Here is a 23,129-nt window from a genome sequence, read left to right on the forward strand (position 1 = left end):
TAATTCAATTTCTTCCTTTCGGATCATCAAGAAGTCTTGTGGAATCTTCTGAAAAAAAAAAAAAGAAGCAAATCTCAGAAAAACCTAATCACTGGATTATTCTTAGGGGACAGACGACAAAACCCAAACCCTGCATGCCCTTTAGGTCTCTCTTCTTCAAACCAAGCAGCACAGCAGGATTTGACCTCCCCTCGGGGACCAAGCTGTACTTTATCCAACAACACAGACGCCCAGAACAAGCAGCGGGGTCCAGAAGTGTGCTTGCAAGGTGCTGCCAACCCAAAGCTTTCCTAACCTCCCCCCACCCTCCTCTTTGGGACATCCTACCAAGAGGGCATTTTATTTTAAGACGCTGTCAGAGTGTGGTGGTAAGGAATCCAAAAACCATAAAGACAGTGGCAGAACAAGAACGCTTCAGACATTTCTCTCCTGGCAAGGGGCCGCCTTGGATCACAGAGTGACCACAGGCAACCCTCCCTGCCCAGCAAGTCAACAACAAGGCACTGAATCATGTTGAGAAGACATCCATCCTAGTCAAACAGGGGCAGGACAAATACCACGAAAACATTGTTTCATGTTACCAGGTTCCTCCTCCATGGCTTCTTGCTAGTTTTGTATCTACCTGCCACCATCTCACTTAGAAGCACTTGATTGTGCATTTAATAAATCCCAGCCCCAGCAGGAAGGTGCATGTTCAGAGAGACAAGGGCAGTGCACAACGGATTTTGCTCCAAAAGGAAACCAACTTGATCAAAGCTAGAGGAGTCAGCAATATTTGTAGGGGATAAAGCCGCTATTCTTAATTTGAAATTGAGTATCAACACTCACAGGAATGTTCAGCCAAAGCAAAGAGCACAACATGCTTGTTGCCCAAGAAGGGAGCTAGCTACAGAGCAACAAACCAGACCCTATTTCTAAATTCCAGCTCCGTACACTGAAGACTCTTGCACAATAAATTGGCACAAGTCCTGCCAGCACTAGTTCTCAGGTTGGTTTATTTTCTCAGAACAAAAATATCAAGCATAATTTTTTTAAAGAACAACCTGTATAAACAATACAAAACTTCACAGTGTCCTGCTGCCACTTACAGATTCCCTAAAAGCAGCCCAGAATCTGCAAGAGGAAGGGTGTCAAGAAAGGGTTTTTTTGTTGTTGTTTTAAAAGTGTAGGCAGGGGAAAAGAGAGGGAATACGTTCCTCTCCTACAGCAGGATTTGGTTTTTCTGGAAACAGCCTCACAAAATGGCAAACAAAACCAACTTCAAGAAAATCAGGTTGTGTATAACCACAGAACTTCCACTTCACGCTCTCAAAACCAGACAGTGCTCTTGCCCCTTTTCCCAAAACATGCCGAGATCTCCGTGTGCCCAGAGGTGGGTCTCCCTCCTGTCCAAGATCCGCTCCTTTTGTCAGCTGGCGAGGTCCTAGGATAACAAAATACCACAGTCAGTGTCCCACAGAGATCACCTGTACATTTTATTCCATTTTAGCATTAAATGGTCAATCATTACTGACACACATCTACAGCGGCTCTGAAAGAAACACCCAGAATCCTGTGGATCTGCACAAGTGGAACAGGCGCCGTGAAATCCCCATAAATTCATTCAACTTTCTCACACAGGACTTGGAGGAAACCGCGTGATGAGTGGTGTTCCTCAGGAGTCAGTAGTGGGACCAGTGCTGTTTAACATCTTTGTCAGTGACATGGACAGAGGGATCGAGAGCACCCTCAGAAAGTTTGCCCGTAACACAAAGCTGTGTGGAGTGGTTGACAAGCTGAGAGAAAGGACGCCATCCAGAGGGACCTGGACAGGATGGACAGGTGGGACCATGCCAACCTCATGAAGTTCAACCAGGACAAGCACAAGGTTCTGCATGTGGGTTGGGGCAACTCCAAGCACAAATGGATGGAGAGCAGCCCTGAGGAGAAGGACTTGGGGGTGTTGGTGGATGAGCTCAACACAACCTGGCAATGTGCACTGGCAGCCCAGAAAGCCCCCCACATCCTGGGCTGCATCCCCAGCAGCATGGCCAGCAGGATGAAGGGGGGATTCTGCCCCTCTGCTCTGGGGAGACCCCCCCAGCAGTGCTGCCTCCAGCTCTGGGGCCACCAACATCAGAAGGACGTGGACCCGTTGGAGTGCGGCCAGAGGATGCCATAGAGATACTGTGAGGGCTGGAGCCCCTCTGCTGTGAGAGCTGGGGTGGGGAAGGAGAGTTCAGCCTGGAGAAGGCTCCAGGGAGACCTTAGAGCCCCTTCCAGTCCCTGAAGGGGCTCCAGGAAAGCTGGGGAGGGACTTTTGATCAGGGAGGGGAGCCATAGTATGAGGGGGAACAGTTTTAAACTGAAAGAGAGGAGATTTAGATGAGATACTTGGAAGAAATTCTTTTCTGTGAGGGTGGCGAGACCCTGGCCCAGGTTGCCCAGAGAAGCTGTGGCTGCCCCATCCCTGGAGGGGTTCAAGGCCAGGCTGGATGGGGCTTTGAGCAACCTGGTCTGGTGGGAAGTGTCCATGCCCAGGGCAGGGGGGTTCCACTAGGTGATTTTTAAAGTCCCTTCCAACTCTAGCTGTTCTAAAATTCTAAGAACTCAAAACTAGGAAGTTCACCTCAGAGAAACCCTGAGAAGGCCCTTCAGGCAACCTTCCTTCTGGTACAGGGTGACCCATGCTACCCATCACTCATGCTTTTCCAACCCTGTCTTGGATCACCTGCCTCACCTTCTACATGGCTACACTGACCTTGCTGCCAAAAGCTCGCCTGCTCCTTTGGTGCCTCTCCCAGTCATGCTTTTCCCTCTGCCCCTCCACCTGCAGAATAACCGGCACCTTCTCCTCCCTGGCCCTCGCAAGCTGTTTGAGTTGGTTTTCAAGTGCTGGCCACACACTACAAATTTGTGGTGGAGCTGCAGTACATGCGAGTGCAACGTGGACCTCTCTCTTGTCCCCAAAGCCTTTAAGCACCCAGGATAAAAGACACTCAGCACACATTCACACTGCTTTCTAATGTGCCTCCTCATGACATTGCTGCAACTGACACCTGAGAAACTCCTGGAGGAATACTGATACAGAGGGAATTTCCCTGACTTGTTAGAGTGCACATGGTACTGAAACACTGCTGAAGAGTCAGCCTCCTCCCTCCGTTATCCATACGATGAACAGCAGAAGGAAAAAAAAAAAGAATCAGATAAATCCTTGGAAACCTTTCCACAAGATAACTCATTATCTGTCTCCTACAGAAGTTCTGAGGATCAAAGGAGGTATGTTCAAAAGATCTCTCTCCTCTCAGCTCAAGAATACCAGGAGCCCAAACCCATTTTTGATAGTCCTTCAGCAGCCAAGGCCACTACAGCTTGGCCAGCAGGCTTGCCTACAGGGGCCATCTCTGCAAACGCAAGTCAAATTACCAGCAGCAAAACAGGGAAGCCTGCTCCTTAGAGGATATCCATTTACACTCTGCTAACCAGAAAGCAAAAAAAAAAAAAGTGGTATTTGTGAGGAAAACAGATGCTTTACAGACTAGAGGATGAGGAGATGAAGCATCACATGATGCTCAAAATCCACACCTCATTCATTTTTGTATCCTTGAATGGCACCACAGGATCACAGGATAATTAGGGCTGCAAGATACATCAGTAGGTCTCTAGTCCTACCTCCTGCTCAGAGCAGGGTCAGCTATGGGGTCAACCACATTACTCATCCTCCCCCAATGACCGTGAAGCACCAGGTTTTAGTCAGTCTGTGCTCAGAGCCACAAAAAAAAAAAAAAAAAAAACAAAACGGTGACTCAACTGCCACCCTGTAGAAAACCGAGTCTGAATCAGGACAATGTGCCTTTCTCAAGGGCTGCCCCCAATTTAAAGTGAGGGATAATAAAAGCACAAAACAGTCAAACAACTTTAAAGATTGCCAGAAACACACACGTAAAGACTTCTCTAGCCTAGCACAAACCAGGATTCACAGCAGCAAGTCATTGTAGAGTCACTGTCCTGGTTCACCCAGACTCACAAAATCCCATGTTACACTCAACAGGCCACCAAACCTTCCAGACCTAGGGGTTAACAAGGTTCATTGTAATACAAGATATTCCAATCAGCTTCAGGCTAGCAGCACCTTCTGATACCTACCCTGATCAGGAGAAGGGGGAGAGGAAGCTTCTAAAGAAGGAAAACTACTGAGGACACTTCAGCTGATCTCTTCTCTTCAAAAATTAATCAGAGGTAGAAATACTTAAATCATTTCTCCAGTTCACAGCAAGAAGTTCTAGCAACTAGAACGAGGAAGGAAAGGTTTCTACAGTAGAAAAAAAAAGACAAATTATGCTTGATGCACTGTAGTGTTCTGCACATTATTAGAGAAAAGCATCTTTGCTCCTGTTAAAATGCAACTGACTTCTACTCTGGTTCTTGTCAGTCTGATATTATCCTCACACAGCACTTCCTTTAATGTATCCCTGATGGGCATACTTAAAAGATAATCACTTGATGCTTCCAGTGGCTGTTAGTTGTGGTTTGGGGTGTCTAGCTGGGTATAAAACCTACAGCTACTGAGACTTCTTGTGCACCATAAAAACAAAGGATCAAACTGTGAGTCTTCTGGTTTCATGGCTGCTATTTGAAGTAATAAAGTCTTTACATGGAGCTAATTAAAAAAAATATTCAAACTGAAACCCTAAAGCCATTTCAAGAGTGTTTGATCAGTTCATCTCTTTCATTTCCACCTAATGGCTACACAATCAAAGGAGAAGCGGAGGGAAAACACACGGCCCTGAAGATGCAGAGAACTGGATCGTGTTCAAAGCGTTTGCTGCTCCTGCAGGTAGAAGAACAGTGTGCTCCAACCAGGACTCCACTCCAATATTTGTTTCCTTCCCTTAACAGCAGGTTGGCAGCAACTCAGCCACAAAACCCAGCAAGGCACACACTCGCTTTGAAGTTCAGAGAGAAGTCTGTTGGTACTCGCTGTATTAATTCATGCTTCAGAAAGATGAGGCAGACAATCATCAATTTACAGTAAGCAACACACCAGGTCGCAGGTCATCTATAATCACAGTCACCTTTACTCTGCATTAAAGCCATAATTAACAGTTAATGGTTAACTGTGGCTTTAAAATTTGTTTAGGCTGCTTTCTTGCATAAAGAATGGTTACTGAGTCTTCCCCAGCTTCCCCTTTCCCACCTCCATCTCCTGCAGGGAAGTGCCATGTACGCACCAAACGCGGCAGGTAAGGTTTTTGCCAAAGCTCAGGAAAGCTAGCAAGTAAGAAGTGTGCACTAAAAGCACAGCTCCTGGCAGTTCAGCCTTCATTAAACCCACCCTCTGACTCGGTGCTGAGATAACCCCCAGTGAGAAGAGTACTCAAGAGAAGCATTCTAGTCATCAGCTCTGTGGAGGGCAGCCTAGAAGGCTCAGCCTGGCCTTTACATCCCAGAGAAATGCCTTTGAAGTATGCTCAGGGAAATGTAGCCTCCACACGTCTCTCACAGGAGACAGAATGCCTTCTTTTCAAACCTAAATAGGATTCTCACTGACCATGGAGAAGAACAACAGGAAAGTCTTGACTTGGTAGTCAGAAGGATACAGTCCATCTTACAACACAGGTCCACACCAGCATGCTGGAAAAGGAGACATTATGTGGAGATACTTGGAGCACAGATCAACAAAGAAGCTAAAACCTTCTTGAATGGCAATTGCCCAAGAAGCGCTCTTCACTCAAACCCCAACAAGTCCAAAAGAAACTGCCACTCTGAAATGACAGCTTGGAGAAAAACCACTGCTACTGAGAGGTGAACGAGCTCTTTCTGAAATGCACCACATGAACGACATGAGAGGTTACCGAGAGGCTGCAGCTCTCCCAAATAGCCAGAAGAAGGCCCAGCAACAGCTCAAGTGCTATCAGCGAGCCGATAATGAGATGTGTTGGGCAATCCACCCTGATACCAGGAGAAGAAACAGCTATTTACAACACCAGGCTGCCACAGTTTTATCTGGACAACGACTAGAGGGAACACAACGTCCCGCCATTCCAGGAAGCCCATCTCTGAGCATGTGACAAGCCTTCAGTAAAATTGCCTGATTAGGTACCACTTATCTGCTCTCTATGGAGGTAATTCTGCAGTAATACCCTCATTTCTCTCTCTGCCGTGTTGTTTGGGGATGGCCAGCTGTTAGTGCTTCAAGCAGACTCACTTTTATAGCCAAGATGGCTGTGAAGTCTTTCCTCAGCGTGTGGCAGCACACAAGCACGCAGACTCACATGCCCCATGTCTGAAAGCTGGAGCAGGCTCTGACCTGACATCACTAGTGCACCAGGCATCCAAATTCAGATGAAGGTGCAAGGAGCAGAAGCACTACTCATCATTTATATAACCAAGCTATAAGAACATCCATAGCCATCTGAAGATCTGCACTTACATGCTTTTTTCTCAGTTTCTTTTTTGCAAGTCAATTTGTCATGATTCTCAGCTGTGCAAAGGATCTACAGAGAGTTTCAAGCACTGCCTGCCCACTAGTCAGACAGCTCAGCGGCAGGATGAATTCTCCAGAGATCTTTAACAAGTCTTGACTCCAAAGACCCTGAATGCTGATGACATGCACTACCATCCTGAACCTGAGGTGATGGAAGAAGGATCTGTCAAATCTCCTCAGATCTCTGATAGGACAAGGATACCTAAAGCAAAAAGGAAAAACAGAAAGCAGAGCTTTTTGCCAAGCATTTCTAAAAAAAAGTCCCATAGAACAGCACCCAGACAAAGCAACAAAACAGCTTGTTCAGAGAGCAGGTGGTCTCAGAAGAGGGACAATTATGGAAAGGTGAAAGAAAGGATCAACTCTTCAACACACACTTCTGACTCAGAAAGGACTTCACCCAGCAAGTCTGGGATGAAACTGATCCTTACAGCAGCTCCCAGTCCTTCAAGAGCTCAGATAACTTTCATGTCAATAATACTCAGCATTCTGTCAAATCAACAGGTCCCCAGTAAAGCTGGGTGGGTAGTGGGATAGACATGTGAAGGTCACGTCTACCCCCACTGGAAATAACTACAGCCCTGCAAAGCAGCTCTCAGCAGTGCCGAGACACTCCCCACATCTTAAACAAAAAGCTTTTGGGAAAGTATCATTCCCCAAATCTAAAGCCCTCATTAGTATCTCCTGCCTCCTGGTGCTGACAACCAAAAACACTGTCTTTTTGCAAAGTGCTGCTGCCACCATGTCAGACACAGCACTCAATGCCCTGGTGCTGCTCCAGCCATGATGTAGCCCCCAGCCCCCTCAGCTGCTCTGTGTCCCTGCTGATGAAAAGGACACCCCATTACAGGGCTACACTTGTTCAACAACACTGGGTACCTCACAAGCAGCACACAGGAGTATTTCCCAAAACCACAATGAACACTTTGAGAGCACTTAGGAATCTTTTTAGTAACCTCAGCTTTCTCTGTATCATCACAGCTACTGCAATGTCCAGTCAGAGCATTTTAAACTCTTCCAAAGTTTGTTAGAGTTTCACCGCTCACTCTGCTGGAACAGAAAGCTGAAGGGCTCACAAGACCCTGACCAGCACCAGCATCCTCTCATGATCAGATCACCTGAAGCCTAGGGTATCATGTCATTATAAGTTTGTAGTTTCATTTGAAAAAAAAAAAAAGTGGAGACTGTGGAATAATCATAAAAAGCCCATGGAAGGCACCCCAGAAAAATCAGCCATGAGAGCACAGTTCACACCACTGTAATCTGAAGGTTCTTTTCTTCCCAGCTGTGTTGTTGAAGTCATCTTCTGCTGTGCACCAGCTCCCCTCTGCTCCAAATGCTGCTGCCAGCTCTGAGACCTGGTCCCGGCAGGAGAGTCCTCAGCGCAGTGCCACAGTGAAGACACAAGGACACCCATGTTCAGTGATGCTGACTCCAGCATGGGCAGGATACGTGGGCACACTGGCCAGGCCACAGCTGGCCCATGTCCATGCACAGTGATTTCAATCACTGAGCATGTCTGCTCAGAATAAGATGTCTCTGAAGTTAAGCGGTGAAAAACATCCTTCACTCTTTGGAGATGGCAATGTCCTCCAAGACCAAGAGGATATGGAAGTCTTTAAACAGACACAGTTACAGTTCTCCAAACTCAACATTCCTCCAAGAAGAACAAGCACGCAACAGCAAAGTATGGAAAAGGGCCCTTTGCTTTGCTGTATAAGGCATGAGCTTTTAAAATCCCCTGATTTAAGATTAAGAGAAATAGACAGGATAAAGACATTTGTTCTGCTGGTTCAGCGAGAAAGTCTGGAGCAGCCCAGCAGGACTGGTGACCAGACACACCAGTTCTGCCTGGCTTGGCAGGACCCGGGGAGAGCTGCTTGCCACCAAGTGTGATGCCACAAGGACCAAAAGCAGCACCAGGGACTTGTGTGCCTAGCTCCCTGCACAAATATGCTGGGAACCACAGGCACATGAGTCGGAAGCACCTGCAGCAGGCTCCCACCCAAAATCGCTTTGGTCACAGCCTACTTGGGTCAAGGTAACAAAACATTTTTACTTATGCTTCACACAGCTTATCACAACTGAAACACAAGGGGTGAAAAAAGGAAACTTTAAAAATGATACTTCAGAGCAAACCTTAAAATAACCACACGCCTCCTTGCTGCTGGAAGTGACGGCCAGTAACTCTGAATGCTGTGCAAAACTCTTCTTATTCACATCTTACACACAGCCTGTTTTTTTCAAGCTCCACCTGCATGTTAATCCAAGTATTATCACGAGAATGAAAAGAGCCCAGCATCTTTTTCACCCCCTGCTTATCTGTAACAGCAGCATAGTTTATCTTTCTGCTGCTGCCAAAAGCTCTGAAAAATAAAAGCCTGCACGAGGGCATACACCAGGAGCTCAGCCTGTCCTTTCCAGGGCAAATGTGCTGGGTGGCCTGAGGAGGACAGGCAGGAGCTTAAGGAGAAACACAGCCAGAAATCTGCTCCTACCTGATCTGGGGGCTTCATGTTTGAGCATACAAAGGGGAACTCCAAGCTTCAGCCACTTGTTAAGTCCTAGAGAGCGTGGCCCTGGGCTGGGCCCCACAGCAGTGCTCTGATGAGGCTGGAAAACCCTCACCTTACCAACGCCTTGGAGGACAGGCAGGGTAGGGCACAGAGGTATTGTATGGGTCTTCCTCCTTTCCATTTCACATCTTTTTACTTTTAAGCCCAGGCTGGACCTCTTGGTCTGGGCAAAGCCACCCCTCGTGCATTCAAATTAGGGACATGTGTCCTATACAACTGGCCAGGAAGCACGTGGCAGGGCATCCCTCAGCAGAGGTGGTGCTGTCATTTCTCCAGTGGCAGTGTCTACAAGAGACCAGAACCTACCAAATTTCCAGAGAGGTACTACAGGTACTACCACAGGCACAAACTGCAGAAGAAAAAAAAAAAGAAAAAAAAAAAGAAGATGCTAGGAGAGGAGAGTGCTTGAGGGAAAACAAACAAAAAACCCCACACAACCAAACCTTATTAAAGCTTTTCTCCTTCCTCTGCTTAACAAGGAGAATGCTTAATTAAGTCATCCTTCAAGCCTTCCTGCTCACTCCAGCAATGCTCAGCATAAAACAGATACTTAACAATTTCCTTTGCAGCACAGGACATCTCAGTGGTACGATAATTTGCATACTCTAAAGGAAGAAGTGAAATTGCTGGTTCTCTGTTGTTGGACTTCATGCAGTGGGTAGGGACAGTATCAGCAGTAGGCACATTTTAGATTTGCTCAGTAATAAGGGAGAGCAGGAGGGGAAAGAGCAAGTTGCTGTTGAATCAAAGTCTAGAGCCTTCCCAAGGCAGGAGTTTTGACTGTTATGCACATATTTCTCAGTTTATTTGCAAGTCTCTTTCAGCTCATTAGGTCAGTTTAACTGGCAACTGCTGCTGATTTTAAGCCCAATTATAGTCACTTCTACCTGGTGACACAGCCACAGTTCTGTAGCCAATCCTCACCAATTAATGGCTTCAGAATTGCTAGACCCTGCTATTCGTAGCAATCTCAAGTTTGACCTCAGAGTCATAGTTTCCTGCTGGAATGTCAGCATTGTCTGTTTTCACTGGAACACGTCCCTGTGTGCTCTCTACTACCAAGACCACTTCTGTCTATTAAGCCGATATACATCTGGGAGGCAAGCTTTCAACTTTGACCCATCTTTAATAAAAAATACTCAGAGAATCATCTTTCTGGGATGAAACTATCACCAAGAACACTCAACTAGAATCCAGGCTTTTCTAAGGAATTTGTCCCCAACTCTTGATTAAGTTCTCATGGTCATGAGGGACCACAGCAATACAACAGTAGAATTCCCTCTTTTATTTATTTATTTCTGCTGAGTCTTTCAAACAAGAACGAACCAAAAGCTCCAATAAGCCAATGGTCCTCAGCACATCCATCCTGCACTTTAGGGGACACTGAGGAGGACTTTCAGCTATGCACATCCCAGGTAACCTGGCTTGACATGTCCACACTACACAAAGTGTACAGAGGCAGACCAGGAACCCAAACCCAAAGAGGGGTAAACACAAGACCCAAGCCACTGAGTTTGCAAGGAACTGGAGCACATGGATTTAAAAAAGTATTTGTACTTCTATTTCCTACCTCTGTGTATCTCTGAATTCCCCCAGGAAGCATCACAAGTGGCCTTGCATTTCACCAAAGAGATGATTTACTCTGACCTGGAACTCTGTTAAAAAGGAAGTCAGTTTGTTCCGAGCAAGATACTGTTTGTCGCAATTAGAGGAATTGGACTCTACAGGGAGAGGGATATAGAAATGCCAGGCAGAATGAAGACACTCAAGCTGTCTGGGTTTGAGTGTCATTGCGCAGAACATACAACACAGCTCTGGATTATTCAGTAGACAGAAAGGAAGTATTTGTCCCTGTAACTGAGCAACCACTGCAGAACTCACCAAAAGGTACAGCAAACCCGCCTGGGAAGGAGCTCTGAAACAGGGGGATGGATGTGGCAGTGCCAGGAGGGAGAAAATGCCCAAACTACAGTTTCCAGTCACTTTGCTGAACAACAGGTCAGGTCAATGCTTAAAAAGCACCTGCCAGCTGGTATATAGGAAAGTTTTCCATAACTGCTGTGATTCCACTGGATCATTAAACATGAGCTACAGGCAGCATTCACAGGCCTCACTAAACACCTAAGACAGAAAGGATGAAGCAGGGCTGCCAGACTGACCCAGTACAGCTTGTGCCCTGAACTGAACTTGTACAAAGTTGTCAGAAAACACCAAAGAATGCTCTGCCTCAAGCCTGACTGAATTAGCAGTGCCTTTGATAGAGAGCAGGAGTTCCAGTTGGAACTGCTTTGCTCCTCTCAGAATATGTAATGAAGTTTTTAAGCAAGACGCAGCAGCAAACCAACCTCCAGCTAGCACAAGGCTCTGCCCTGCAAGAGCCTCCTCCAGCAAGGGTTTTTTCTTGCAATGAATTAACAGTAGATTCTTGTGTAGGTCTTAGTGATTTATGTTTGTCTGGAACACTTATTTTAATACTATAACTAAAATCACCTTCAAAGAAGGTTAGAAATCTTTCTGACTGACAGCTGCCCATCCGCTCTGTAAGGCAGGAGAGCTCCAGGAAAGCACTGGACGTGTGCATCGGTAGGAGTCAGTGGAGAAACTCTGGCTGATGAAGAGTTCAGCCCAATCTTTAACTTTGCCTCCAGTAGAGGTTTCTATTTTTCCCTTTCCCCTTCACACTTCTCAGTCTCTACTAACTGAAGACACTGTTTTACTTACAACAGCAACTATGTGCCATCACACCAACAGTGTGGAAATCAGCAACTTTACAAGTTGCTTTTTGGGAAAAAAGAGGCCACACTACCGACAGTGGAGCATCTGCCTGGTGAAACAGCAGACCACCACATTCATTCAGACTTTCCACCACAAATCTGGGCCAGCTGATGCCCAGATCAACACAAGACACATCCCAGGTGAGGCACTGCTACACACGACTGTCAGACACAAGAGCCAAGTCCAAACTGCAAGTCTCCGAAATTCAGCAAGTGGAGAATTGGAGCCTCCTTGCCAAGTCCAGAGCCATGGACTTCCTGCCCATGCTGGCAGGCTCACACATCAGCCTGAAACCCCCTTGCACAGCTACTTGCCTGAGGGTAGGTGCCTGCTAACATACATAATCAGTCTCATCCTGAATCCAGGGCAGAATAATTTCTGCTCCAGGCAGTTCAGCACCGGGCCGGGTTCAGAGCAGGCAGAGGGGGAAAGGCTCCAGCAGGAGAGGGGTGTGTTGCTTTAGGAAGCAGATGTTCAATCAAACCTCCTCTTCAAATACCACCTGAGCTTCCCCACAAGCACAGACCAAAGAGCCAACCTTGAAATACCAGACCTGCACCTGCACTGCTGTTGACAGAAAGGCTGCCAGTACTCATCTTCTACAGGTAGAAGAGGTTCTGCTTGCATTGCATGAGAGAAAGCTCTGACAGCGCCAAGCCAGTGATGCTTTCTGACAGAAAGCTGCTGTCATTTTCTGCAACTCTTTCCCTAGGGTTTACCCTGAGGCAAGAGACCAGCAAAGATTTCCACTCCCCCTTACACCCCTCAAAGGTTTTGACAAAAAAAAAAAAGTGATCAAAGAGCCTTTGTGCATTTATAAACCCGTCAATTTTGCTAGAAGATTTAAGGCTTTAAAGAGTCCAAAACATCTACTTGAAATTTTCTATACAAACAGGTTTCTTAATATTTCAAAAAACCCAGAAATAAAATATTTAGATTTTTCTGAAATGAGGCATTCCAACAGCTCCAGACAGGAGCACTGGAGGGGAGGAGGAAATCCAATTCTCAAGTTTGACAGGAACAATTTCTTTTGTTTCTTTTAATTGGCAGAGAAACAAGACTACACAGCTATTTCTCCCCCTGGCTCTGACAAGAAATAGCTGGGATGAGCAGCACAGGAAACAACAAAACCAAACTTACTCAAGTGCTGCCAGTTTCAGGTTCCTGTCCCATGCCAGCTTGCCTCACAGGAAAGATTCCCCAAGCCAACAGTGCAGCAGTGTTTCACCCCACCATCCCACCTCTTCCCCTCTACCCACTCCCATTACCTTAAATTTTGCCTCCAAAACCCTCTCATGCAGAAGAGGAGGTTCCCCACCTGAAAACACAGCTCAGACAACAGAGGTTTTTAGAAACCTCGGCCTTTTTTACAACTTGTTTACCTTTATTTCTGGTTAGCCGGAAGAGTTGAGACGGGCAAACATTCGGCAACACCTTTCTTTCTCCTTTTCCATGTAGTCCCTGTAGCTGCTGCAAATTAGAGCACAGCATGGCATCATGGGCTGTGGACTTCCCACCCAACCATCACTGCCACAAACAGAAAACAAATATTTTTTCTATATAGCTACATTAGCCTAATGTAAGAGCGTGCTGGTAGCGAAGAGACAGCTCCTCCAAGCCCTTCTTTCTGCCCTGTCAGGGAAGGAGAGCTGGAAACATCAGGCCTCATCCCCAGACCTTGGGTCTCTACTCCACTGGTGACTATTAGCTAAGTAGATCATTTAACTTTTGGCAGCCACACGCTTTCTACACCAGTTTTGCAAGCATGTGGCAATGCAGAGGAACCCCCACCTGTATCCTGTGGTCTAGTTTCGTGTCTCCTCATTTGTGGCACTCCTTGTGCGAGCTCCTTCAGCACCTAGCAAGAAACATTGTCCAAGTGCCCTACTCCAGGGTATCTATCGCTGACACCAGGTCTGGGCAGAGGATGGGTAGGAGACAGCAGGGATTTTTGTCCAGATACATGGCAAACAGTTTCTCCATTCTTACTTCCCAGCGTCACAGGGCAAGCAGCTTACCAGACCGCTCCCTTTGAATCGCTGCTTCTCCAAGCACAATGTCCTCTGCGCCCTGTGCTCTCACCTCACTGGCACCAAGGTCTCACTGGTGAGGAATCCCTGAGCCAGAGGGTGACTCAGTCTGGGGACTGTCTGCATGGTTGGCTTTCCTGCATCTGCTACCATATAAGGGAAAACCTAAAGGTTTTTGTTGCAACACACCAGAATCAGCACAAGTGTGACACTGGCTAATGCTCTCTCAGCCCTCTGCCATCAGCACCCCGGGTCCAGAACCTCAAAAGGTGAAATTTTGCATTTCATAAATATTTCACTGTTCAGTGGAACCCCAGCCAGCAAGTCTCTTAAGTCTCAGACAGATGTTGCCACAACTGTCCACACAGCAGATGAGGGATGCCCACCCAGACAGATGGCATGCTCACACACCTACCACAGAGGAAACCCAAGAGCCAATGATTGTAAGCACAAATTCATGCCAGATGTTGGAACAACCTCATTTTGTTCTGGATTTGATGCAATGCAAGCCTTCAAACAAAAATGCCAAATGCAGCAGCAGAATTTGCACCAACAGCTGGTACAGACACATGTTCCACAAAATCCTCACTGCCTGTTCTCCAGTGAAGTGAATTTTGCCACAACCCCGATTCAGCTGTTAAAGAGATGCTTTTTAAAGTTTTGTTTTAGATAGCAGGAGGTAGCTGTTGATTAACACAAAACAGTCCTTTTTGCAAAGTATAAATATACTCGGTAAGGAAGTAAAAAGCCTCTAAGAACAAGATTTTGATTCGTATTCCATTTCTGAAGCATTTGTCAGATCCATTATGAGTTTTCTCAGGCAAGGCAGTTTGGCAACATCACAGCATCTAGGCCAAGATATGGCATAATTAACACCACCTGATAACATTGCCTTTGTCTATTTTATATTAGTTCTACTCTTTGTCATAGTAAAAGCAAAAAATACACCAGTTTAAACTGGCACTGAAGCAAAAACTTCAAGACAACAGTGGTTTACCACACTCAGCTCACTGACAAGGCATTAGCTGTACCAGCCGCTGTCTCCATAGAGCTGACAAACCTGCCTGCTGGAGGCACAATGCCTCAGTGCTTCCTGGCAGCACAACCTCAACATTATTAGCAAGATTCCTCTTTTACCTGCTAACATATTTCAAATGAGTCTAAGAGAACATATGAGGCTTCTAGAATCAGGAGTTCTAAGCACTGTGCCAGGGCTCTCTGACACTACCCACACACCACATCTCCAAGAGCAGCCAGAGCTATTTCATAACTACTTGCGCTCACCAAGCAATTTGGTAGCTACGGACCGAGGGGCAGATCAGGATGAATAGAAGTGGTTACTGCAGTCCTTCAGACCAGCAGCTAATACTGCCTTCAAGTTCTTTGTGCTTCAGAAGTAACAGAACAAGTCTGAGGCCTTAGCGTTATCACAGACTACTAAAAACAACGTGGATATGGGGGACATGGATGTGCAAGGACAACCCTGTACCAAACCACTACCTGGTGAAGGCACTCAGCTCACGAGACCAGCTCCTCCAGCTGCATCAACTCCTCTAGTAAGAGATGTTACTGCTGCCTACAAACCTTCTTGCAAATGCCTAGCAGCAACACACACACAAAAAAGGGTTCATATTTAAAGGCTGCTTTGTGATGTCTGAAGCTGGGGATGGCATCACCTTCTGTCTGTGAACAGCACCAGAAGGCAGCACACGTTTTGGGGAACCAGCTGGTGCTTTTCCCAGTTTCAAAGGGACGAGCAGAAAGAGGGCAGAGACTGGTGTTAGTCATGTTTTGGTGGGGCCAGGGCATGACTAACACTGGCAGGATTGTGCTGTACTCAGCCTGTGGGCACATGGAAGGTTTGCCTTCAGGATTGCTCACTTGTTACCTCCAAGACAGCACAAAATTCACTTTTAACAAACATTAGTATTTGTAGGATTGTAAGCTGAAGCACTTGCAATGCAAAAATGCTGCTGTAATTAACCAACACATCTTAAAGGGAATGAAAGTCATTAATCCAGAACATGACCAGCTCGAGCACCAACCTACTACATTTCATTGTGCTTGAGGCATGTCAGCAGCCCCTGCTCTCCGTCATCACCCTGAGCTACCCCCTCACAAGGGGCAGAACACACACATCCATCCCCCCAGAGAAACTGTATGGGAAGAGTAGGTGCTCTCAGCTTCACCTACCACCTGTAACCACTGCATCCGCAAAGTGTTTGAACCACCTGTGTCCACACCAAGAGAAACCTTCTGTATTTTCCCAAGTCACTTACTAACCCAAAAGTTTTGTGTTTTGGTTTTTTTTTTTGTTTTTTTTTTTTTTTGGAGGTTTTTCGTTTTTGTGGGTGGTTTTTTTTGTTTGTTTGTTTTTGTTGTGTTTTTTTTTTTTTTTTTTTTTTTTTTTTTCTGGTTTTTGAATTTCATGTATTTTCCCAAGTCACTTACTAACCCAAAAGTTTTGGGTTTTGGTTTTTTTTTTTTTTCATTTTAAATATTTTTTGAGTGGGTGTTCCAGGCACTCTCTCTTCCACAGGGATGGAAAGGAGTTCTCTCACCTTGCCAACTTTTTCAGCTCATTGTTAATATCATGGTTAAACGGCTGTAAGTGCTGAGCTCTGACCAGGAAATCCCGTGCTTTTTCATATTCTGTCATGCGGAGACAAGCCTGCCATTGAAAGAAGACAGATGCGTCACAAGATAAATATAGACTCACTGCCATCCTTCAGGACTGAAACATATGCAGCCACAAACATTTCCGAGACAGATCCAGGTAGCTCAGGAATCCCCCATGAAAAGATCTGTGTGACAGATTTACAGAGAGACAGATTTTCCAAAAGGTCAGATGCAGACAAACTGCCTTGACTGCTGCAGCAGCTCAGGAGGCCTGGCCCAGAATTTGGTTGTTCTCCTCAGTTCATTTGAGGCTCTCTCCAGTCACAGTCAAACCAGGGTGTTCCTTGATGTGGCTTTTAGAAGAATTTATTTTCACCCACCTGGCCACACCTGAACAGTGCTTTGGCATTTCTCTGGTCGATCTCCAAGGCCTTCTCCCCATACGCCAAAGCTCGGGCAGGACGTTCCAGTTTCAGGTAAGTGAGTGAGAGATTGAGGAGCACCAGCAACTTGGAAGCATCAATCTGACACCGCTCCTCCTCACTGGAAGGGCTGCGACTGAGGATGGAGAACGCCTGAGCAGACAGGAAAAAAGAACTAGCGCACAACAAATCTGTTATGGAGAGTGATAAATCCATCTTGTCAGCCAGCTACACCTATGTTCCTGTTTACCTAAGTCAGTTAAAAATAGTAATAACCAAAAATCTAAGTATACTTAGGCACTATCAGCATGACTAGCCAGTTCAGCCTACCGGTTTAGGATCCTATCAAGGAAAACAGCAGAAAAAAAAAAAATACTACACCCAGATTTTAAGGCCAAAGACAGAAAAGAAATCCTACAGAAAAGAAGGGCAATTTACATTATTTTTGTTACAAAGAAACACCAAGAAAAAAGCAACCCTAAATGGAAGGAAGAAAAGTCTCACAAAACCTCACTAGTTTTGGAATGAAGGCAGATGCTTTCCAGTTTGGGAATAGCCAAGTATTTTCCTGCCTAGAGAGGTTGTGGAATCTCTGTCCTTGGAGATGCTCAAAACCTGAACAGAGAGTCCTGGGAAGCCTCCTGCTGTGGCCGATCTTCCTTCAGTGGGGGCCTGGTCTGGACAACCTCCAGGGGTTGCCACCAGCCTCAAGTACTGTGTGACTCCCAAATGCAAGGCTAAAAGTATATTGGTCAGGATGCCAGCGGTATTTCCATTTCCAGATCGTGGGGATTCTAGACTACTTCTCAAAGCATTAACCAGCATGCTGCTGCGATACAAGGCCATGCTGTATTATTACACCTCCCAGCAGAAAATTGCCAGAAATGCTCCAGTTCAGCACTTGGCCACACAAACCACTCAGGGCTCTCACAGCTGCCGAGATGTACCATTCTGTCTCGGCTGGAGACCACAGGGAGCAAGCCTGAAAGAAAAGGGTTCTGCCTATTTTGGCTAATGCTTCTCCTCCTTCATTTACCATTGTCACTCACATAAAAGCAGGTGTTTAAGTTCTGTTCTTAAATAACAAACTATGCCTGGAAAATGTAATGAAGTTATTTGATCTCTAAATTGTACCTGTTATGGTAAGCTACAACTTAATAATCACTGCTTGCACAGTGTTTTCAGAACAGAAAACACATTTTTTTCTGGTATCATACCCTTTTGTATCTGTCTTTGGCACTCTCGAAGTGCTGCTTACGGTACAGGTAGTTGCCAAACTCTCTCTCCGTGTCTGCCACTTTCAACACCTTTTGTAGTGGAAATGTGTCCTGTTGCGCCTGTACAAAGAAATACCTGAACTTCAGCCCAAACAAAAGCAAACCAGAAGAGAGCTCCAACAGGAGAGTTCTGCACAGTCCCCTTCTGTTCACAGAGGAGGAGCCAGGCTGTGTCCAAGGCCCCTGCAGCGTCCAGCCAGGCAACCACCCTGTGGCATTTCCCTTCACCAGACTGAAACATGCCACTGTTCTTGTACTGATCACTCCTGCTGAAGAGTGCTACCAGGTCAGGAAGCTCACCAGGACCAAAGGGACTCCAGGGTAGGAGGAAAAAAAAGCAGAAATTAATTCTTAAATCCTGCCCAACTCTCTCACCTGCTCAGCACAGAGCAGTTTGTACAAATGCTACTGCTAGAACAAAAGGTGAAGCTGACTGAAAGGCTCCATTGTTCTAATGGCTCAGCATCACCCAGGGTGGTTGCCTCAGGCCAGCTTTGGGACCATCCTGACACCCACACAGGACATCAAACCAGCAAAACAAACAAAAACCCCACCAATAATAAAAAAAAAATAAAAATCCATAGAGAGTTTTTCTCCTGGGTTTCCAAGTTTGAACCAGCTCACAGAGAGAGGTCAGTTAGCCAGAGAGGGCAGGCAACTGGCAAGAAGGGGACTAAGCTCTCTCGCAACGAGTGTGGTTTGCTCACAGGGCTACGTGCGGACAAAGCGGTCTGTGCAGCAGCAGTAGGGAATGCAGAGGCCTCCCCCACCAGCACTGCTGCCTGTGCCCCACTCACTGACCCACAACCACAGCCCAAAGCCCTTTACATGAAAAGGGGGAATTAACAATAACACCGTAACTCACCAGGGAGGAAAGCGAAGAGGGAAGGAGCACTTGGGAGAGCAGCCAAGAAGCAAAGACAAAGGCTGGGGGGGTGAGGGGGCAGCACTTGAATGCTGTGTACTGAACAGGATTTTTTTTTTTTTTTTCAGACAGCTCATTACTGTTCCTTCAGAGAAATTCCTAGAGGCTTGTGCCCTCTAGTGAAGCCATGGGGTTTCTTGTAAAGCTAAAAATAAACCGAAGTTGTTCCACAGACTCCAGCACAAGGGAGCAAACAAAGGCAGCACCCAAATTCTCCGTCTGCACAGGAGGAGGGCAAACGGAGGACAAAGCACAGCGGCAGCATCAGAGGACACACATTTGTATCAGCAGTGAGCTGGCAGCCCAGGGTCTGGGTAACTGCACCTGCATTTAAGCTAAACATACGTAACACATGAGCAACAGCAAGACAGACAACAGGTTTGGTCTCAAACCTTATTAAGGCAACTCACAGGAGTCAACTCAAAGAATGCGTCAGATTCTTCTGAGTCTAGGAAGTCCAGCACCTCCACTTCAAACATCACTGTAGCATTTGGGGGAATGAGAGGAGGACAGCCCTGCCGCCCATAGGCATAATCTGGTGTGAAGACAAATCTTGCCACCTCTCCCTTCTTCATTGTCAGCAGGGCAACTTCCAGGCCCAGCAGTGTGATCTCTGTCATAACAAGAAATGGAAGGTCCTGAGAATCACAAACCTGGAGACCCCCTCAGACTCCAAAGAACAAAACTTGGAGTTTTTTCTGCAAGAACTCCAAAAAAAAAAAAAAGTCTTTCTGCAAAAGCCTGGAGGAAAAGGGTCAACAGCCCCGTTATGGCTTATCAAGGCAGTCTGCTGTGGGGACCAAGCACACCATAAACAGTGACATCTCCTCTCACGTGATTTGAAAAACACCAAGACAAGGAGCTGCCTCTGGAGGCAGGCAGCAAGTACCCCCCACTGTGCCACCAACACCATGGGCACCGTTGCTTGCTCCCGCAGTCAGTTCCAGACTGACCATCACCTGTGTGAAGCAGGAGGCTTTTGGACTCCATTAACAAGTTTTAAAGGTTTCAACTAACCTAAAAATACTAAAAAGCCCTTAAATTAACATGCATTAATGGGCTGGCCTGTATAACCCTCAGTCCCAGGACAAACTTTTTGGCTGAAACCTACCTTTTCCAAGTTTCATCAGCCTAGGAGACCTGCTGTAGCAGTTCGTGCAGAAGGGCTCATCGCAGTGTTCCAGGTACCCGGAGTACTTCACTGCAGCCCAACATAAGGAGCGGAGAGAAAAGCAAGAGTATGATTTCATATCCAGTAACAGTACCATTGGAAGCACACCAGGAGTTGGTTTTGCAACAGCAACATCACCCTTTTATCCTGCTTTTCTTCCTTCCTTCTGCTGTAGGAGAGCAGAGGCAGCACGAACTACCTTCTCTCTGTACCAAAAACCTGGTCACATCCAATTAGCCAAGTAGTGTTCGCTGTGTTTTAACACCAAATAAAACAGCTGCTTCACAGCCTTGATGCCTCTCTAATCAAGAGATGTGATTTGGTGTTTCTAAGAATTGGAATGGAAACTTCAGCCGCCGAAATTAAAACACCCCAATTATCTGCAGAAATACATAATCAAGCCTTTCCCAAGCTAAGCTGGAGCCCTAGAAAGAAAAACAAAGGGAAAATGTACACCTCCAAGCTTGCCCACTAGTCAGTAACTCCAGTGCTCACTCAGTTAGAAAACCCACTGTAATGGGCTTCCCTGGACATGACATGAGGTCCAATTCAGGAACCACTTTCAGCTTCAAACTCTGTACTTTGAATACAGGTGGGACCTGGAAATCCTGCTTTTCTCAAGGTCAGGATGCCCTTTCATTTAATCTGTCAGCCACAAGAAGTTAAACAGAGTATCCCAAGTGCTGAAACACCGATAAGGGAGAGCAGTCTCTGAAACAGAAATACATGCTACTGTATAATATAAGCACTTTTAAGTTCTTGTTCTGATCTCATGCTGAAGCCCAAAGCACTCAGATTTGCCAGCCACCAGCAACTCAACATTAGAAGTCCAGGGGTTCTTTTACAACAGCTTCTGTCCTCTCCATTTCCCCCAGCTCACACTTCAGGTCCAGCCACAAAGACCAAAGCAAGGACCTTGCACAGAGGCATAAATGATACAGAGCAACATGAGACCCCAAGTTCACACTACACATTTAAGGATTTTAGGTTTTTTTAGTCCAGATTAAATTTAACAACTGCCATTTATAACACAAGCAGCTCATGAAATGGTGAGTGGAGCCCGCAGGCTCCCAACAAAGCAGGGCATGATGTTACTGCTGAGTGTGCCCAAAGCCCTGGGGAGCAGTGCTGTGAGCTCACGCAGCACCTGCTGCGGGACACCCGGCTGGCAGCAGGGCATGGCGGGCACAGGGCGCTAGGCAAGGTGTGAAAGCCAGCCTGGGCCCTGTCACCTGGGGGAGTGTCCAGTACTGCCACCCAGTCTCCTGCAGCCCATGGGGGGAGCAGCAGACCCCGAGTCCACCCAGAACTGTAGGCCCTACAGCCCCACCAGTACCTGCCACGGAGGCGGCCAGGGGGACAGCCTGCCCGCGGCCAGGGCGCAGCTCCTCCTTGCGCACCCCACCATCGCCACTCAGATCGTGGGCCCGTGCCAGCCACGGCCAACCCTCAGGTCTGACCCGATCCTCGCCCGCCATGTTCCTCCTCCTACTGCTGCCGCCGCCGTCTCCCATCGCCCACCGCCCCGCGTCCTCTTCACCAATCACCGCCCAGCCCACACTGCGCCTTCAGCCAATCACGCTCCGAGGAGCGATCACCTCCCAACACGATGCTGAAGAGCCACGCGCCGGAGCCTCTCGGGGAGGACACGCCTCCGCGCACCCACCGGCCAATGGGCGCCTCACGGGGCTGGGCAGTGCATCTTGGGGGATGTAGTCCGCGCCGCCCCGGCCTGTCCTGTGGCGCCCAGCCGTTCCACCGGGCCCGCGAGGCTAAGCACCCTCCAGCGGGCATTGTTTCCCTCAGGGTCCTGCTGGGCATGGCTGCTCGCAGGCCGGGGCCGGGTTTCCCCCGCGGACCGCCGGCAGCAGCCCCAGCACCCAGCCCGCAAGCCTGGGCCCGCTCCCCCGAGCCGGGCCTGTGGGGAGGCCCTGGGCTCTGGCGCTCCCGCGGCAGCAGGAAAGGCCCCTTCGAGAGAGGGACGTCTCCGTCCGTCCCCAGCCGCCCCCCAGGGGAGCGCGTGCTGCACCCCCGCTTTACAGCGCCCGCAGCCTGAGACCAGGGGTGAGTGGGCTCAGGGCCAGTCTCTTTGCCTCCGGCTCCCCCGCCCCGCGGCCTCCCCCGGGCCTGTCTGAGAAACCTTCCTCGGGCCCAGCTCCCCCGGGCGGTGCTGAGAGGGCAGCTGCGGGCTGGCTCCACGTCGGGAAACCAGAGTAATTACAGGAGAAACCATGTTGTGCAGAGTGCGTCAAAAGCCGGTGTGTGCCCTGCCCCACACAGGAGGTGCGATGAGTTTGGGTTTCCTTCTGGACTTTTTCAAAAGAATGAAACGTTTTCTCCAAACAACAAAAAAACCCCACTGTTCCAACCACAAAAAAAGAGCTTTAGTTTATAAGAAAGTGTTTTCATACAAATATAGAATGGTTTAGGTTGGAAGGGAACTTGAAGATTGCCTATTCCACCCCCCTGCCCTGGGCAGGGACACCTCCCACCAGACCAGGTTGCTCCAAGCCCCCTCCAACCTGGCCTTGAACCCCTCCAGGGATGGGGCAGCCACAGCTTCTCTGGGCAACCTGGGCCAGGCTCTCACCACCCTCCTGGTGAGAAATTTCTTCCTGAGATCTCATCTCAATCTCCTCTCTTCTAGCTTGAAGCCATTACCCCTCATCCTATCACTACAAGCCCTTGTAAAAAGTCCCTCCCCAGCTTTCCTGTAGGCCCCCTTCAGGTACTGGAAGGCTGCTGTAATGTCTCCCCAGCACCTTCTCTTCTCCAGGCTGAACCCCCCCCAACTCTCTCAGCCTGTCCTCACATCAGAGGAGCTTCAGACCTCAGAGCATCTTCATGGCCTCCTCTGGCCCTGCTCCA

At 47.6% G+C, this 23,129-nt stretch overlaps 1 protein-coding gene across 3 annotated transcripts; it reads right to left on the reverse strand.

Moving 5' to 3' along the window:
* On the reverse strand, window positions 1–20,287 carry FKBP6 (FK506 binding protein 6). Of its 3 annotated transcripts, none has more exons than XR_001413929.1 (8): window positions 20,202–20,287; window positions 19,501–19,703; window positions 18,106–18,225; window positions 16,847–17,041; window positions 16,409–16,518; window positions 13,200–13,287; window positions 1,351–1,423; window positions 1–48 (listed from the first exon to the last, which is right to left on the reverse strand). XR_001413929.1 is itself a non-coding variant. In XM_014959721.1 (7 exons), exons 1-6 carry the CDS (start codon window positions 20,215–20,217, stop codon window positions 13,212–13,214), a joined length of 720 nt encoding a protein of 239 aa, XP_014815207.1. In that variant the 5' UTR covers window positions 20,218–20,287; the 3' UTR covers window positions 979–1,423; window positions 13,200–13,211. The 3 variants fall into 3 exon arrangements, 1 of the variants encoding a protein (XP_014815207.1); XR_001413930.1 differs by lacking the exon at window positions 1–48 and adding an exon at window positions 4,126–4,291 and having other exon boundaries at window positions 1,302–1,423; XM_014959721.1 differs by lacking the exon at window positions 1–48 and having other exon boundaries at window positions 979–1,423.
* Window positions 20,288–23,129: the final 2,842 nt, after the last annotated feature.

This window comes from Calidris pugnax, unplaced genomic scaffold (assembly GCF_001431845.1).
Source record: "Calidris pugnax isolate Ruff unplaced genomic scaffold, ASM143184v1 scaffold461, whole genome shotgun sequence".
NCBI classification, from domain to species: domain Eukaryota; kingdom Metazoa; phylum Chordata; class Aves; order Charadriiformes; family Scolopacidae; genus Calidris; species Calidris pugnax.

Excerpts from the sequence above, each read along its gene's own strand:
- FKBP6 (XM_014959721.1), bottom strand. Across the intron at positions 18,226-19,500 it reads CATTCTTTGAGTTGACTCCT|GCGCAACAGGACACATTTCC; the intron begins GTGAGTTGCCTT and ends TTCTTTGTACAG. Across the intron at positions 17,042-18,105 it reads CCAAAGACAGATACAAAAGG|GCGTTCTCCATCCTCAGTCG; the intron begins GTATGATACCAG and ends CTGTCTGCTCAG.